The following is a 17,944-nucleotide window of genomic DNA, read 5'->3' as shown; positions in this document are numbered from 1 at the left end:
GCTGAATTGGTGGTTCTGTATGGTACCGAAAACTAGTCATGTGGTAAGATCAGAGGAAGACAGTATTTTTTTGAGACAGACAAAGATGAAAGGATGATGTTGGAGCCGATTTATCTAGGATTGGGGTACAACAATGGGAAATAGAGGCGCACGGTCATAGAAGATGGAGGGCTATAGTGGACGCGCCGAAGACTCCCCGAGTTGTAAAGCCAGTTAAAAAAAAAGAAGAATATTAGTGAAATCCTGTAAATATTCGTAGCCCAATAAATAAAAGTCATATAACCTATATGTTTACATATATTTTTATAAATTCTTACAAAATTTCTAGAGAAAACAAAAACAAAAATGGTAGAAAACTGCCTAAAGCTATCAAAATATTATCAATAAATTCATTTATACTACATTAATTCTAATTTTAACATAGTGCAATCTTGTAAAGTATATAAATATGTTGATATGCATATTTTGTGTTTTACAAGCGACAAGATTTGTATTAAGTAATACTTAATCGTTTCCATCTGGCAATGGTATTTTTAATTTTGCATAAGATCGAATCAGTCCGGGTATATCTTTGCAAAATAGCTGTAGATAATGTCCCAGGTGTACTATATAGTCGTATCGTACTATATAAAATGTATCATTTCAATATTGAACTTTATAAACAGTAGATGTCTCTCCTCTCAATGAAAATTCGATAACTTTAGCTAAACATAGGCGTAACCAGGATGATCCTAAGGGGGGGTTACAACTACTGGAAAGGGGGGGGTTACAACTACTGGAAGGTCTCTGAGGGGTATGGTGTTAAGCGTATAGAGCTCAAAGTACATCCCAATGGGGGGGGTTATAACCCCCAAAACCCCCTGGTTCCGCCTATGTAGCTAAATACAAAATTTCTATAGCTACAGGGTTGCCACGTTGTATCATCAAACGAGAAATATAAACGGTAGATGTCTCTCTTATCAATCAAAATTCGATAACTTTAGCTAAATATAAATTTTATATAGCTACAGGGTTGTCACGTTATGAAACGAGAAATACAAACTTATTTGCCAGATAGATTCCATTAAATTTTTAATTATTTGTGCTTAAACAAAACATTTTTCGTTCCTAAAATATGTATCGTTTAGAGGTATAAATAACAAAATGCTTGAAACGATTGTTTGATTTGCTTAAGAACTAAAAATAAATCAGCACGATATTGTTATTGATCTGGATATAGTCTATCCGTTGGAACTTTGGAAATTATTGGCCAAGTATGTTTTATATTGTCTCTTTATTGGCCACAAAACTTAAAACCATGGAATTAACAGCTTATTTTAGCACAATATATACAAAGAATTTGTTTTTTTTTTCTCAAAGAGTTGTTTTAACAATTAACTATTGCCTTAGTGTTTAAAATATTCAAGTAAATGTATATTTATAAGCTAATAATAATATGTATGTAATATTGTATAACGTATAAATTGATATTTCCTAATTATTATATGAATATGTTTGTGTGAAGAGCCAACGGAATAACTGTTGATTTAAGATTCTGAAACTATTTATTTACCAGGTTGTCTAGAAACTTACCATAGAATAGAAAACTACAAATTGATGGATTAATTTTAGGTCTTTTACATGTAAATCAGCTTGTCCAAAAATTCCTCCCAAGGAAGCTACAGCCCTTTAAAGGTGGCGCCAAATAATGCAATGTAAATTAGCTTCTCCAAAAATTCGTCCCAACGAAGCTACAGCTCTTTAAAGGTGGCACAAAAACACAACCAATGCAAATGACAGCTGAGAATTGTTGGTATTCTTTTATTTCATAAAATGCCAAAGAAACTCTGAACGAATTGAATGAACAATAATGAATTTATAATAATAAACAGGGATTTTGTACATATAAATATTAATGTCAAAATTGGAGCAAATAACTTAAAAGAAAATAACGAACAATGATGTATTTATTTCTTGCGTGCCTCTTCGTTTTTCCCGCCTGTAATATTCTTAAACTATTTCTTTTCTTTGCCACCCTAAACACATATCCCAATTATTTCACTCTTTTAATTAACCAGATTTTAAAAACAACATATTCTATCTTCTGGTATTACTTCTCCTTCTTTCAATGTTTCTGACAGTCCAAAGAAGAATCTCCAACTATATCGCTGGTACCTATGATTAATGTGATTCCTAATACATTTCCAGTGAAAATAATAAATCTTTGATAAATATTGGCGATTACAATTTTTTTTATATGCGTGTCCGCGAAGATTATAACTTCCAAAATATTTATAATGAAAAGATTTAGTTCATAATAGATGCCGACGAAAACAATTATTTCCCTTTCTGTTTCCGTTTCTGCCGACGAAAACAATTATTTCTGAGAACTTTTCACTAATTATAATTTTCGTGGACCCACCAACAGAAATGATGTTTTTGCCGATACTCCTCAAAAAATAATTTTTTTCGCTAACAGTTTATTAGGGATTATAATTTTCACAATCATATAATCAAAAATAATATTTTTCGCGGCGTTCATTGAAAGTTCTACTCTTAACGGCATTTTTCGGAGTTATACTTTTCGTAGGCGGCGGCGATATGTGCAACAATTTTTCTACATTGTTTCTTATACATATTTTTTGAATTATATAATTTGTTTTAATTTATACCTGTATATTAAAGGTTGCACCCACCTCGAAGAATAATTTAGCTGGCTAGAATCAGCGAAAATGTTTATTGTAAGTTACATATTCACTCCCAAAGTCAATTGTAGCTTACAAATTATTATTTCGTTGATTGAAAGTTACATGTTGTTATTTTTATTTACGAATAACTTTTTAAGTAAATGTCAACTAACATTCCTTTAATATTGACTTTGTGCTCTAATTCAAATTACTATAAAAAACCACCGTAAGTCCATCACATCTTCAGATTTGGCTGACTACAATCCTGGCAACTGTCAGATAGATCTAGAATTGCTTGCAATAATTCTCGGCATACCCAAGACAAGGGTATGTCGAGACAGAAAATAGACTTTAACCAAATTGAAAATAGAATTTGTTTTAAAAGTGAATATAAACTAGCTGCACTATTCTAGTTCTAGCACTATTAATGGGGAAAATAATAGACGGAGAGGCAGCGCTGAAAAATTTCTTTGAATTTACTAAAGCTAAATTTTTCACAGTTGATTACTGTGATTGTGTAGAGAAACATACTGCGGTCGGTCAAGCGAAACGTAGAACAGGGGTTACTGAGAGGGTATCAAAGTGGCTTTCCTACGAAGGTAATTAAATCCATTTACGAAGGCTGAAAATCAGTACACACATTCTAAATTGAATATAAATAAAAGTTATTATAGTCGGTCAGCTCTATAACGGGACAGAGCCGGTCGGTCGGCCCCAATGAATGTACAGGGTTATTCACTATATTTTGACCCCCCTTGTAAACTGCTTTATTTACAGAATTAGAAAAAAATGTAAAATACAAAAGTTATTCAATTTTTTAATTATGATTCTTTGATCGACTATCGATAATCGACTATTTTTTTAAATCAGAATAGGGGTCTTGTGCTAGCTCATTTGAAAGGTTATTCAATTCTCTATACAGTACTATAAACATTAAGATCATTATTTATACAGGATGGCCAAAAAATTTTTTTGAATTATTAATTAAACAATTAATTTAATTAAAACAATTTTTTGGACAATATAATTAATTATGTTAATGTTTATATTACTGTATAGGGAATTGAATAATATTTCAAATGAGCTAGCACTCGACCCCTATTCCCATTTAAAAAAAATAGTCGATTACGTCATCACGCCCAAATGGATGATTTCACTAGTACGATATATATGTCAAAAAGTCATAATTTAAAAATCGGATAACTTTTGTATTTTACATTTTTTTCAAATTCTGTAAATAAAGCAGTTTACAAGGGGGTCAAAATATAGTGAATAACCCTGTACATTCACTGGGGCCGACCGACCGGCTCTGTCCCGTCATACAGCTGACCGACTATAATAACTTTTATTTATATTTAATTTAGAATGTGTGTACTGATTTTCAGCCTTAGTAAATGGATTTAATTACCTTCGTAGGAAAGCAACTTTGATACCCTCTCAGTAACCCCTGTTCTACGTTTCGCTTGACCGACCGCAGTATGTTTCTCTACACAATCACAGTAATCAACTGAAAAATCTAGCTTTAGTAAATTCAAAGAGATTTTTCAGCGCTGCCTCTTGGACTATCTCGGCATACCCAAGACAAGGGTATGTCGAGACAGAAAATAGAATTGAACCAAATTGAAAATAGAATTTGTTTTAAAAGTGAATATAAACTAGCTGCACTATTCTAGTTCTAGCACTATTAATGGGAAAAATAAGGCCATTGACCAAACTGAACTTAGGGTTCCTTTTTATTGTTCAGTCTTTCCATATTTTAATTAATTCAGCTGTTACGGTTCAGAACATTGCCAGTCAACGCTTTATCTGCGAAAGATATTTGCAATAAACTAATTTTAAGGTACCACCTTTAACACGTTCACTGCCGACCCTATAGAACACGAATTAACGACAACCAGAGAGCATATTTAAAAAAGACACCGCAGTGAATATGTTAAAAGGCTGTTGAGTTTTAGATAAGGTGATTTATATGCCAAATTGACCTAAAATGAGTCTCAAGAATTATATACTTTTCTATTATGTAGTAATTTTCTTTTCTAACTTATAATAATACATGAATGGCTTAAGACCCCATAAATATTTGTTCTACAAGACTTAATGTATTGATCAAAACCTGTATTAAATTGTAACATTTCTCATGAGTACAATTTAGTAGTTTCTTTTACAGCGTGTCCCAAAAGTAGCGGAACGGTCGAATATTTCGCGAACTAAACATCGGATCGAAAAACTGAAAAACACGTTTTCAATAGTTTTTAAAAATCTATCTAATGACATCAAACGCGATCTCCCACTCCACCCCCTGGAGGTGGGGTGGGGGGTAAATTAAAAATCTAAATAGAAACCCCCAGTTTTTATTGCAGATTTGGATTGCTTATGTAAAAGTAAGCAAGTCTTATTTGAGACATTTTTTCGAATTGTGGATAGATCGCGCTATAATCGTAAAAACAATTATATAACAAACAGCTGTAGAAACGCTCTAATATCTCGGGAAATACATTTTCAAATGAAAAACGAAAAAAACACGTATTTAATATTTTTCAAAAACCTATCGAATAACACCAAACATGAGCCTCCACCCCTCCCCCAGATTTGGAGAGACCTATATTTTTGATTGCAGATTTGGATTAATAATGAAAAACTAAGCAACATTTATTTGAAACATTTTTTAGAATTGTTGATAGATGGCGCTATAATTGGAAAAAGACGATTTATTACCGCCATCTATCAACAATTCTAAAAATTGTTTCGAATACATGTTGCTTAATTTTTCATGAAGAATCCAAATCTGCAATAAAAAATTGGGGTTGCTATTTAAGATTTTAGAGTTACCCCCACCCCACCTCCAGGTTGTGGAGTGGGAGGCCGTGTTTGGTGCCATTCGATAGGTTTTTGAAAAATATTAAATACGTATTTTTTTGTTTTTCATTTGGAAGTGTATATCTCGAGATATTATACCGTTTCAGCGTTTCTATTATTTACCTACGACATCAGGATAAATGGTTTTTTTTTCGATTATAGCGCCATCTATCCATAGATCAAAAAAATATCTCGAATAAAACTTACTTACTTTTACGTAAGGAATCCAAATCTGAAATAAAAACTGGAGGTTACCATTTAAGATTTCAAAGTTACCCCCCACCCCACCTCTAGGGGGTAGAGTGGGGGTCGTGTTTTTTGTCATTCGATAGATTTTTGAAAATTATTGAACAAGTATTTTTCAGTTTTTCGATACTATGTTTATTTCGAGAAATATTCGACCGTTCCGCTACTTTTGGGACACCCTATATATTGGACATGGATATTAGCAAAGTAACATTATTCTCTTTTACTTCCATATAAAAGGCTTTGAGTACATAATGTTTTAAATCTAACTAATACCTGGATTTAAGAGAAAAACAGAAATAATGTACATAAGTAAAAAATCAGTTGTAGTAAGAATATGATTACACAACCATAGGACGGACACATATTTTTAGGTTACGGATTTTTTTATTTCAAATGATATATTTAAAGGCAAGTTTATTTTCTTGTAGAAGTTATCATCAACCCTTTCAGCTCCGCTGTAGTATTTCCAGTCTTAGCGCCTGTGCCGGCAGAAATGATTTCGTTTGACGCGCTTACGCGTCCACGGCACTGATCTATAGTCATATTTGGACGCGCGTACGCGTCACCGGAGCTGAAAGGGTTAAACTACTATAATAATAATAAAAAACCAATCTGTACATCTTAAAGTCGAGTATTTGTTGAGATCACGTTTCTAAATTAATTAGTAATCTTTAAACAAAAATCTGACTGGACTTAAAATACATCATTTGAATTTTTTGAGAAGAATACTTTTTTATTACATATATATCGGATAAAAAAATCCGCTTTTAAGGTACATATAACTGAAAGGCAGTGGCGGACCTAGCCATTTGCTTTGGAAAGGGGCGGGGAACTTCCAATGATTCACCAACCAAATAAAAAAGATAAACCCAAACTACATAAGACATAAATAATAACTGATATGTATTACGTTCATTTAATTTTCTTAAGTAGTCAGTTAATTGGGTTGAATTTGTCTGTCTGTAGTTTGAGTTAAATGTCAGCTAATATATTTTTGTTTCAACAATTTTTTTCTTTAAGTTTGAACCTTGGGTGGGGAAATTTCCCAATTTCCCCTTCTGTCTATCCGCCACTGCTGAAAGGTGGAAATACAAATTACCCAGAAAATACAAACACCCGAGCGAGTTATGACAAAATATAATATAAAGCATACAAAAATTGTGCAAATATTTATATCGGAAGACGATTGTCAGAACAAACAACTGAACTTTTATAATTTGTTTGATTTAGTAAACAACTGCCAACACTAAACACCAGAGACTGTAAAAGGAAATAGATGTATTTTGGCCCTAGCCTTACCAAATTTTATGAACTTGACTCACACATTTGGTGACATCAATCTACGAACGAAACTATGAAATCCGATATTACTGAAAGCATATTTATCTGTAGTGCGTTCTCATAGCAAGACAGATTTTCCATTAGTAAAATAGTTGGAATATTTAATAATTTATATTGAATTCAGTATGAAATAAAAATAGTTAATGTTTTTAGGATTTTTTTCCTCCATGCGTATTTTGCAAGGTTCATGAAGTTTTGAAAGATCCCTAACCTTTTATAATAATTTTAAAACTCAAAGATTTGGTACACTTAAAAATAATAATAAATAATAGTCTCCCGTTTTATACCACTGACGCGGCTTTGGGATTATAGCAGCGTAGTCTGCTATATTTATGGCCTACGGTATACAAGGAAGGTAACAGGGCCAGTGGTACGCTTCAACCGCCTATTATTGCCCCTGGTTTTACCCAAGGTACTCATTTTATTCAGGCTGAGTCGACCTGGGGCCTATAGACATTTTAAAAATGTGTAGTTCTTGCCGGCGGTGGGATTTGAACCCCGGCCTACCAGCATGCGAGGCAAGCATACTACCGCCTGCGCTACGCCGGCCCTACACTTAAAAATACCAACAGTTATTTGAGGAATCAGGATCAACTTCCGTTGTAAACTTCTAAATCGTTTAATTTTTCCTATTTTATTTGAAACTTCGTAAGAAAGGCAAAAAATAATGAACACAATAGTAGTACATATTGTCAATGATAATCAGCCGTGTGATGGATGACCGAAGTTATCTTTAACGTAAAGTTATCCTGTAGTTAAGTTATAATCCTCGAATTGGTGTGATGTATCATATTTAACTTAACTACTTGCGTTATTTCTTGGCAGTTCTTGAGTTATCTGATATATCAACTGTCACTTTATAACGCGACTTTAAACCTCAAGTTATGAGATAACTTTGTAGTTATGTAAGGATATGTAAGGTTAGGTTCATCTTTTGACTTGTTTTTAGACAGAAATCAAGTGAATTTGGAAGCTAATAATTTAATAATTAAGAATAGAAGGGTAATACAATTTTAAAAATTATACAAAAATCAAATCGAGAGATATAAGTTGAAATTTTATTTTAAGTGTCTACTGAGCTTTCTATCCAGAGTTGCCAGATGATATTTTATAAATCCCCACTTAGAAACTGAAATTCCCTCAAATTGAAGCTCAAATACCCCAAATTTAAATTTTTGCCGCATTTTAATAAATTAGTAGTCAAATGAAGAGAACAGTAAACCAAAATTATACTACTTATCAACGAGGACCCTGGAAATAATTAATAGTTCCTATCGTCTTCAATTATATGGGAGTATAATATACAGTTCTATGTACATTCGCAAATTTAATTTACCATGACCCCTTAAAATCCTCCATAATTTTCCGCCCCCAAAAAATTCCACTACAATTTCTGCTTAGAAAAATTTCCCTAGCCGCTTTCAAATTACCCCAAAATTGTGGGAAAATACACCAATCTGGCAACCCTGTTTCTATCTACCGTTTGAAACACCACCGAACCCGAACAGCTGTTTGCTGTTCGGCACTGTTCGGTCATCAACGGTGGCCGACGATCAGTGTTCTCAGACCTCCTGAAATTTCAGGAGACCTACTGATGGCGACCCTCGCCTACTGATCTACTGATGGCGTCCTTAAACCTCCTGATGAAGTGATGAAATTCTGAAAATCATCTGGTTTTGTTCCAACTCGATACAAAACCGTTCTTGAACGATTACGAGGATGCGCAGTAACGAAAAATGTGTTACTGCGCAGCATTATTCGTCATTGCGCATGCGCGTAACGATTCATGAACGGTTTTGTATGGAGTTTGAATTTTTCAGAATTTTATCCTATTTTATTTTTTTTATTTTTATGCTTTAGCCGCCATCTAGCGTTGCCACAGCAGTCCCTTACATATTTTATAAAGTTGCATTTCCCCCAAAAGTCAACAGATGGAACTTAATCAGCTATTTTCTGTGTATTGTACCTATGTATAAGTATAAACGTAAAAAATACCCCCCTCCTTGCTGATTGGAGGCGTCCACCAACTGATTCTACTGATTTTTCGTGGCGACATCTAGTTGCCTATCTATAAACGTAAAGACTGAAACTACAGAATTCTACCAATTTTTGAGGCGAGCGAGTCTCCTGAAATCTCCTGATCGTTCGTGGCGACACCTCCTGATCCTCAAAAAAGTCATCTGGGAACACTGCCGACGATGGATATTTAGTTTTACGGTCATCTACCCATCCTGTAGCATGTTCCGAACAATCTCTCGCGCTCACTCCAACTTGTACTATTTCTACATAACTCTTTGTTACGTCAAACTTGGTTCCTCAAATGTTATTTCTAATATAACGTTGAAAAAATAACTATCTCATAACTGTGAAGAATACATCACACAGAATTTTACCTAAATAGTTATGGGCATCGTTATACCTGAGAGTAATCTTAACTTTAACTCAAACGTTAAAGATTAACTTCGGTCATCCATCACACGGCTGAATATTTCAAACTGTTGTCAGTTGTCAAATTAGTGTTTAGTGAGAGTTTTTTGTTCTGTTTAATCTGTTAACAAAGAATACTCATTTAGTGCATCAGAAATACAATTCAATACTAGCGTTCGCCGATTGCTGTGTAAATGTGCATTGTTATCTAGGTTTATACATCGTGATCTGGAATTTATTGGTTCTGACGTTTCGTGTGCAACTGTAAGCCATTATCAAAGGCGATGCGGTAGCGAACGAAGATCAACGGGAAATTCTATCATTCCGTCACTCACTGGTCAGTGATGAGGACATGTGATGGGTCTGCAAATGAGACAACGTCGATGCCACATCGTCAAAGGTATTTAGTTCATATTGAAATTTCGTTGAGTTAAGACTCACAAGAAAACTTTAATAAAAATGACATTTTCTAGTAGAAATATGGATAAGGTGATATATTGATCATCAGTCTGAAATAACGCAGTATGTTATTTCAACTAGACCTATTTCACACACTTATATCAATACTTCTTTCTTCTATTTTTTATAGATTTGGTTGAAAGGTATTGACGACAAGGATATTTGGATTGTGGCAAACCTATACTGGGGTCAAACAGCAAGAGCAAAAATTGTGTGGAGATCAAAAGAGTTGTCCGGCAGGGGTACATCTTATCCCCACTCCTATTCCTATTGGGACCGTGCAAGTTCGGAAGAGCGACACCTAGTGTCGTAGCATCAGCAACGTTTTAGCACTTTAATTATATTGGCCAATTATATTAATCCTGGTTACTGGATAGTTGCCAAGGCCAAAGCACAAAAAAAGAATAAGAAGAAAAAGTAAGATTGAGGTTATGTTATTAAAAGGTAAACATTGTATGTAGTAAATAAAATTAATTATTAAAATGCAGTACTACAAGCAAAATACAATTAATAAAACTCACTTTAATAATTGCATATCATATCAATATTGTGGAGAGCAACATATAATTTTTACAATTTATAACACAGCATTTGCGAACTCCCATTTTCTTCAATGACAGTAGGTATGAAATATACGTCAATTTGACAGTTTCAATTGAAAATATGAATTATATTTAAGAAATATGTTAAGAAAGTTGTAAGATTTCTCCACTACTCGCGCACGATCGTTTCTCGTATCCCCTCCAAGTACTTGCACACAGCGAATATGTGTGGAGACCTGGACGCTGACATAGAGCTCATAAAAAAACTAGAAGCATTCGAAATGTGGGTACCAACAAATTCTTTGTATATCCTGGACCGAACATGTTAGCAACATAGAGGCAATCCACAGAATCGAAAAAGAGAAAGAAATCGTGAGCACAATTAAACAAAGAAAACTTGAATATCTAGGCCAGGGTCACCAATTAGCGGACGGTGCGCATCCGGACCGTGGGCTAGTTTTGTGCGGACCGCCATTAAATTCAGAATATAGTGTTTGGCAATTTTGAAAATGTTTGGCCATGAAATTGTGTCCTGTTTGGCTCAACTTATATGTGCGAAGCCGCTTTATCAAGAATGAACTTTATTAAAAATCGGTACAGATATCAGTTAACAGATGAATATCTCAACTCCCTAATGAGAATCAGTTGCACCAAACTCAACAAATATTTGACATTTATTAAAATTTTATAATTTATTATTAACATACTTTTTTTAATAATCTATTTATTTATTCAATTAATTATTGCCAATGTGTTAATTAAATATGCCAATCATATAGTGCGATACGCGCCATATAGAGACGCGCCGCCGCGGCGGCTTAAGGGTCGAGTGAACGCGCATAATAAACAATTAAAAATAACGGTCTAAATCAGTGATACTCAACCTGCGGCCCTCTAGCGTTTTTATGCGGCCCAAACGCTAACTAAAGGGCCCTGTGATAAAATTATTTGTCAAATTTCAAGTGTTTTTCAAATTATTCGATAGTGTGCCGATATGATTGAGGCGTGTTTGGGCGTGAGGCAGACAATTTAATGACTTTAGTTTTAAATTGTATTGAAATTTTTAAAGAACTCTGATTAAAAAGCAAGGTATTATTAACTTTTAATAATAAATTACTAAAGTTAATGAACAAATACTCATTTTAAAAATAATGAATACTTATTTACTAAATACTAAAAATAATTGTGACCTTGAAACAACACCCTGTACCTATATTAAAATTTTCAAAATTCCTCTGTACATTTGAAAAGATCACAAAAAAACTAAGTTTAATCGCTCGCTTCAATTTTTTGCACAGATAATTTAATGACATTAATTTTGAAATTATATCGAAATTTTTTATTTGAAAGTTCGAGTTCTTAAAAATTTCCACATAATTTCAAAATTAAAGTCATTTAATTGTCTGCGCAAAAAAATGGAAGCTCCATTAAAGCTCTTTTGAAATGTGCAAACGGGTTTTGAAAATTTCAATATACAGGATGTTGTTTCAAGGTCACAACGGATTTATAATTTTGTTTAATCCGTACCTGAATTTTTCTTGTGATTAGTAGTTGGGTGGTTTGGGTTCTAAATGTGACATATGTGTACCAAATATCAAAAAAATATACACGGTGGTTCTAAAGTTATGGGTCCAGAAAGAAACACCCGCATATTGCAAAATCGATAAACACCCTCTAACTCTGTTATACAGTCGGTGGAGCAATAAATTTAGTATGTCTAGAACTGCCTTATTTACCTCTATTCACCGTTCAAGTATTTCCGTTTCCCAATGAAACACCCTGTGTACTACTTCATCTTGATTGCGGCCCGCAAGCTGTGACAATAGCTACTATGTGGCCCAGGAAAGAAAAAGGTTGAGTATCGCTGGTCTAAATAATTGAAATAAGCCCCGATTTCTCATCAGAATCTTGAAACTGAATGTTTAAACTTCAATTTAGACACTTGACAACCGCAAAAATCATAATTTAAACATGAGTTTTCAAGCTTCGAATATGCTTATTTTCGCATTTTTCAAATTTTAAATCGCTTAAACCTCGAAAAGATCTTTTTTGTTTAAGATGACCCAAAAATGCTAAAAAGATTTTCGGGGGCAAAAAAGATGATGTTTTGATTTTGTTAAAAAAAATTGTTAAACAATTTGTGCCCAAAAATTTCGCCCGGTACCCTTCTGATTTGTTTATAGGGGACATTTTTTAACAAGAATCAACAAAGAAACCGAATCAGAACAACCAGACACAGGTTGCATTAAATCCGGACCCCGGAAGTGTCATAGGTTTTCGAAACGGACCATCAGGGAAACTAATTGGTGACCCCTGATCTAGGCCACATATATTGTAGTTGATTATCCAGGGGAAGATAGACAGTAAGCGAGGACCAGGCAGGAGAAGACACGCATGGCTCACTTAATAGCCAACGTTCGCAACGAACAGGGCACTCGAAGAAGAATTATTCAAAGATAAAAAACATTTCAAATAACATCTATTTCATTTTGTCTCTAGCGATTTATTTAACTTGTACTCCAAATTTTGTACTTTTATTAGTTACCCGATATGTTCAGTCGTCTATTTGTATATAATACTAACTGGTTAGCTATTGGCTATTACACTTTGCCATCTTAACTCGGGCATATGTATTTCCCGGGCCGTATCCTAGAATCTATCCTTTCCCGATAGTAATTCGTGGTCGCTGAGCATCTGCATATCTTGTAATTGTAAAAATTTGTCTTGGTCTCTGATATGAGCGTAATTTGCAGATAGGCACATAAGGTAGTGAATCTGAAAATAAAATGAAGAATTCACATTAATTGTAGGAAGGTCTATTCTTTATTTCAAATTAAATACCAAATGATTATTTCTTTGGTACACAACAATAACAATTCAAATAGGCCAGGTTAATAAGACAAAAATATACCCTGTTCGTGACACTTGACCAGCCAGGGTACTGAAGCGTTTTTTCGACAAGTAATACCTAGAGTAACAAATTGTAACTATTTCCTGCGTAGGATCTGGCCGCCATTTTTATTTATAAACAATTAACTGTCAAAAAATGACATTTTTCCTTTTTTTTCAAATAAATGGAAAACAGTGAAACTTATGATTTTTTTAGTACAAATATCTTTGAGATTATGGAAAAATCTTTAAAATGATATATTACAAAGTTTGATATACTCATTTATTGTTAATATAATTGAGAAAAAAGGTCGGAATTGCAAAAAAAATTATTTTCGCAATAACTGCTGTAAAAATTAGTGTACAGGTTTGAAATTTTTGTCAAATGAGGGTTCTTTGGTGCTTAATATATGATAAAAATTTCAAAGCGATTCATTCAATTTTTTAAATTTTATTCGAATTGTTTATCTCAGAGAGCATTTTTTTTGCAATAACATAAGTCAGAAAAAATGACGTTAGAACCATTCCACAGGTGTCAAATGGAAGAGCATGAGCTATATTTTCAACCTGATTTAAAGAAAGCAAATAAAAAATGCATTTATTAGTAATAAATAATTATGCAAAAGTATCGTAAATCTTTCCTTATAAACTTTTTGAATAACTTTTTCCAAAAAAAACTAACTTTTTTACCCTGTTTTAAGTGCACAACTACCAAGTAATGTTATTTATATCATAATTGATAAAAAATTGTAAAAAATATATATAATTTCTTATATAACAAAATAAAAAGTTTATAAGGAAAGATTTACGATACTTTTGCATAATTATTTATTACTAATAAATGCATTTTTTATTCGCTTTCTTTAAACCAGGTTGAAAATATAGCTCATGCTCTTCCATTTGACACCTGTGGAATGGTTCTAACGTCATTTTTTTCTGACTTATGTTATTGCAAAAAAATGCTCTCTGAGGTAAACAATTCGAATAAAATTTAAACAATTAAATGAATCGCTTTGAAATTTTTATCACATATTAAGCACCAAAGAACCCTCATTTGACAAAAATTTCAAACCTGTACACTAATTTTTACAACAGTTATTGCAAAATTAGTTTTTTTTGCAATTCCGACCTTTTTTCGCAATTATGTTAACAATAAATGAGTATATCAAACTTTGTAATATGTCATTTTAAAGCTTTTTCCATCATCTCAAAGATATTTGTACTAAAAAAACCATAAGTTTCACCGTTTTCCCTTGATCTGAAAAAAAAGGGAAAAATGCCATTTTTTGACACTTAATTGTTTATAAATAAAAATGGCCGCCAGATCCTACGCAGGAAATAGTTACAATTTGCTCTTATAGGCATTACCTGTCGAAAAAACGCTTCAGTACCCTGGCTGCTCGAGTGTCATGGAAAAAACCGTTTACCCTGGACTAAAAGTATTAAGAGTTTAAATATCTGGGAGAACAGAGCATTATTATCATCATTATTAAGATCTAAGCAGCTAAAAATACAATCTAAGTTGACCCTCTAACTGGCAAGAGGTCCCTGAGAGCCCCTTCGCTTATTATTTAAGTCATATATAAAATTATTGTAGCCGCAAACTACTTTGACTCTTCTTCTCTAGTTCTTCAAGACACGTTTCAAACACATTCTAAATTCATTACACCGTATAATTACATTTCTGTCTCAGTTTTGTGCGACAGGTTGAGATAAATGTAGAACAAATATCTCTCATTAAAGTTTTCGAAGCAAAATTTTGATACTGAAAGTAATCTGAATTTAGTGAAAACATTTTTTATGAGTGGTTTATAGCTTCAAGTTTCACTATATATTGGAATTATTAAAAAACAAATATTCTGAATGTGATTTAGAAACGAAAATAGAAAGGGTTCCTGAGGGACCACTTGCCGGTTTATGTGAAGTTTCGTCTCAATTTGTTGTGATGTTGTGCTATTGTTTTCCAACATTTGATCACTTATTTTTGTATATTTTGCTTCTGGAAATGGCAGGCAATATCAACTGGAGAAAGAAAAAGTTTGATTTGTCGGTAATGACCGAAGATGAAATCCAAGAACTTATGGATTCTGTTGAAACTGATTGGAAAAAAAGCAAAACATCCCATTGATGACGTTCGCTTCGAAAGTATTGATCACTTTCCACTTTGGCTCAGCAAACAGGGTGGTAAAAAAATGTAAATTTTGAAAACTGTCGAAAACTCAATGTGTGTGTAGCAAATGTGATGTGATTTATGTTGTTCTAATGTCAAAGACTGCTTTTATAATTGTCACTATAAAAATAGTTTACACCTATGCTGTTGTGTTTGTTTTTTAAGTTTATTTTAATAAAATCCGTTCAAATCAATAAAACGCTATTTTTAACTTAAACCGGTAAGGGGCACCTGAGGACCCCTTTACCTGATTTTACCTGGAAGCCAAACAAAAATTGATAATTAAATTTTAATAGCATTTCTAGGTGTCTTAACACATTATTATACTTGAAAAAAATACCCAGCCAAATAGAATGATTGGTCAATCTCAAATTAATCCCTTAATTTGAAATCTCACATTATTCTTAACTTCTTAAACTTTTATAGTTTCACCGTGTACTGTAGGGAGATGAGTTCCTCGATGAGAGCTCGAAGAAACACAGCATCACAACCAAAGGGCCTAGCCGGGTAAGATGGTGAAAAGTGCCCCCAACTCGATTTAAATTCCATATAGGCCACTTTTTAGCACATATAGAGGAACACACTTTCTGAAATTTTTAGCCCCCTAGGTGGTCACGTGACCCCCCTAGAGCCTAATTAGCCTTTTTATGTTTTTATTTTTTATCTCAACCGCATCAAGAGCTAACCAAAAACTTTATTTAAAAAAGTTGTAAGTTTCAAAAAGATCTATATGAAAAATTTTTTTTTTAATTTTTGGCGGGAAATTCGAATTTTTAGAACAATTTTAAACTTTTAAATAACTCTGAAAAAAAACTAAGACACTCGTTTTTACGAAAATCAATTATAACGTGTATTTTTGCAGAGTCTTTAACCCTGAATTTTTTCAGATTTTTAAAATTGGTGAAACGTACCTTTAAAAATAAAAAACCGCATTTTTTCGGTTTTTTTTTTCGTTTTTTGATAAAATTTTATACATATTTTTCAAAAAAGGTAACACCGTCACTAGAATGGGTAAAACACTGAAAAATAATTGGGGTTTGCTTTATAAAATTTTTTTGTAACGCCATCCATTTTCAAGATACAGGGCGTTGAAGAAAACAAAATTTTACACATTTTTTACGATTTTGCTGAAACTACTGGCAACACTGTAATAAAACTTGGCGGGTTTTAAGAGGTAGTTATTGTGCATGTTTTGACATACAATTAAGGATTTGATATTCATCATTGGCGCGCATAGGGGTAATGGTCTGAACTTTTTAAAGAATAAAGATAGCACGCCACTGACATATTTCAAATTAACAATCGTTTTTGAATTCCTCGTTCAATTTGTGACAAAAAATCTATCTTCTTATTTTTTCATACGACGCGCCATTTTTATTCAAAAAATATAAGAATTTAACCCTTACGAAGCATTCGAACTTCTAGTATATAGTTTCTACATTATTATACATAGGTATGTACTCGTATAGTACCCTCGGAGATCCGTGGAAAAAATTTACACCCAAAATAACAAAATTCAGTTTGGCAACACTGTGCGAATGTTGATAGTAACATATCCTTTTTAAGATAAGCACAAGTGTAATTTAGTCCAAACAAATTAATATATTTTTTTTGCCAACAAAAATGAGATTTTTCAACCAAATAATGTTTCAAATATGATGTGCAAAATAATTTTTAATTGGGTTCTGCTAACGGGCTTGCTTTTTTGTCATTAAAGTAAAAAAACTAAATTTTACTCATTAAATCAATGTTGTCCGGTTATCGTCTTAATTATTTTAACTGTACTAATATCCGTTGAGTATTTATGAATGATTAATAGGTCGTTAAAACATTTTATCTGTAGCAGCTTCTGGAATATCTTAAAAATATCGAATTTCATTGATAAAATGCGCATATTCCATCGATCTTCGCTTCGACAATACATCCATTATAAAAATTAATTCGAATACTTTGGAAGCGTTAAGATATTTTATTTTTTGCAACAAAACGGCGCTCCGTATGAAAAAATGGGAAGATAGATTTTTTGTCACAAATGGAACGAGGAATTCAAAAATGATTGTTAATTTGAAATATGTCAGTGGCGTACCATCTTTTTTTCTTTAAAAAGTTCAGACCATTACCCGTATGCGCGCCAATGATGAATATAAAATTCTTAATTGTATGTCAAAAAATGCACAATAACTACTTCTTAAAACCTGCGCAGTTTTATTGCAATGTTGCCAGTAGTTTCGGCAAAATCGTAAAAAATGTGTCAAATTTTGTTTTCTTCAACGCCCTGTATCTTGAAAATGGATGGCGTTACAAAAAAATTTTATTTAGCAAACCCCAATTATTTTTCATTTTTT

The 17,944-nt window shown here is 32.9% G+C and overlaps 1 protein-coding gene across 2 annotated transcripts in view; it reads right to left on the bottom strand.

Annotated features, from left to right (window-relative positions):
* Window positions 1–281: 281 nt before the first annotated feature.
* Window positions 282–17,944, bottom strand: part of LOC114343502 (proteolipid protein DM beta) — a 36,141-nt gene continuing 18,478 nt past the window's right edge. For both annotated transcript variants that reach the window (XM_028294346.2, XM_028294340.2), the window contains exon 6: window positions 282–13,315. In XM_028294346.2, coding sequence (XP_028150147.1) covers window positions 13,190–13,315 — 126 coding nt within the window. In that variant the 3' untranslated portion in view covers window positions 282–13,189. The remainder of the gene's footprint in view (window positions 13,316–17,944) is intronic.

Source organism: Diabrotica virgifera, chromosome 5, assembly GCF_917563875.1.
Source record: "Diabrotica virgifera virgifera chromosome 5, PGI_DIABVI_V3a".
Lineage (NCBI taxonomy): Eukaryota > Metazoa > Arthropoda > Insecta > Coleoptera > Chrysomelidae > Diabrotica > Diabrotica virgifera.
This window is presented reverse-complemented; position numbering and strand designations above follow the sequence as displayed.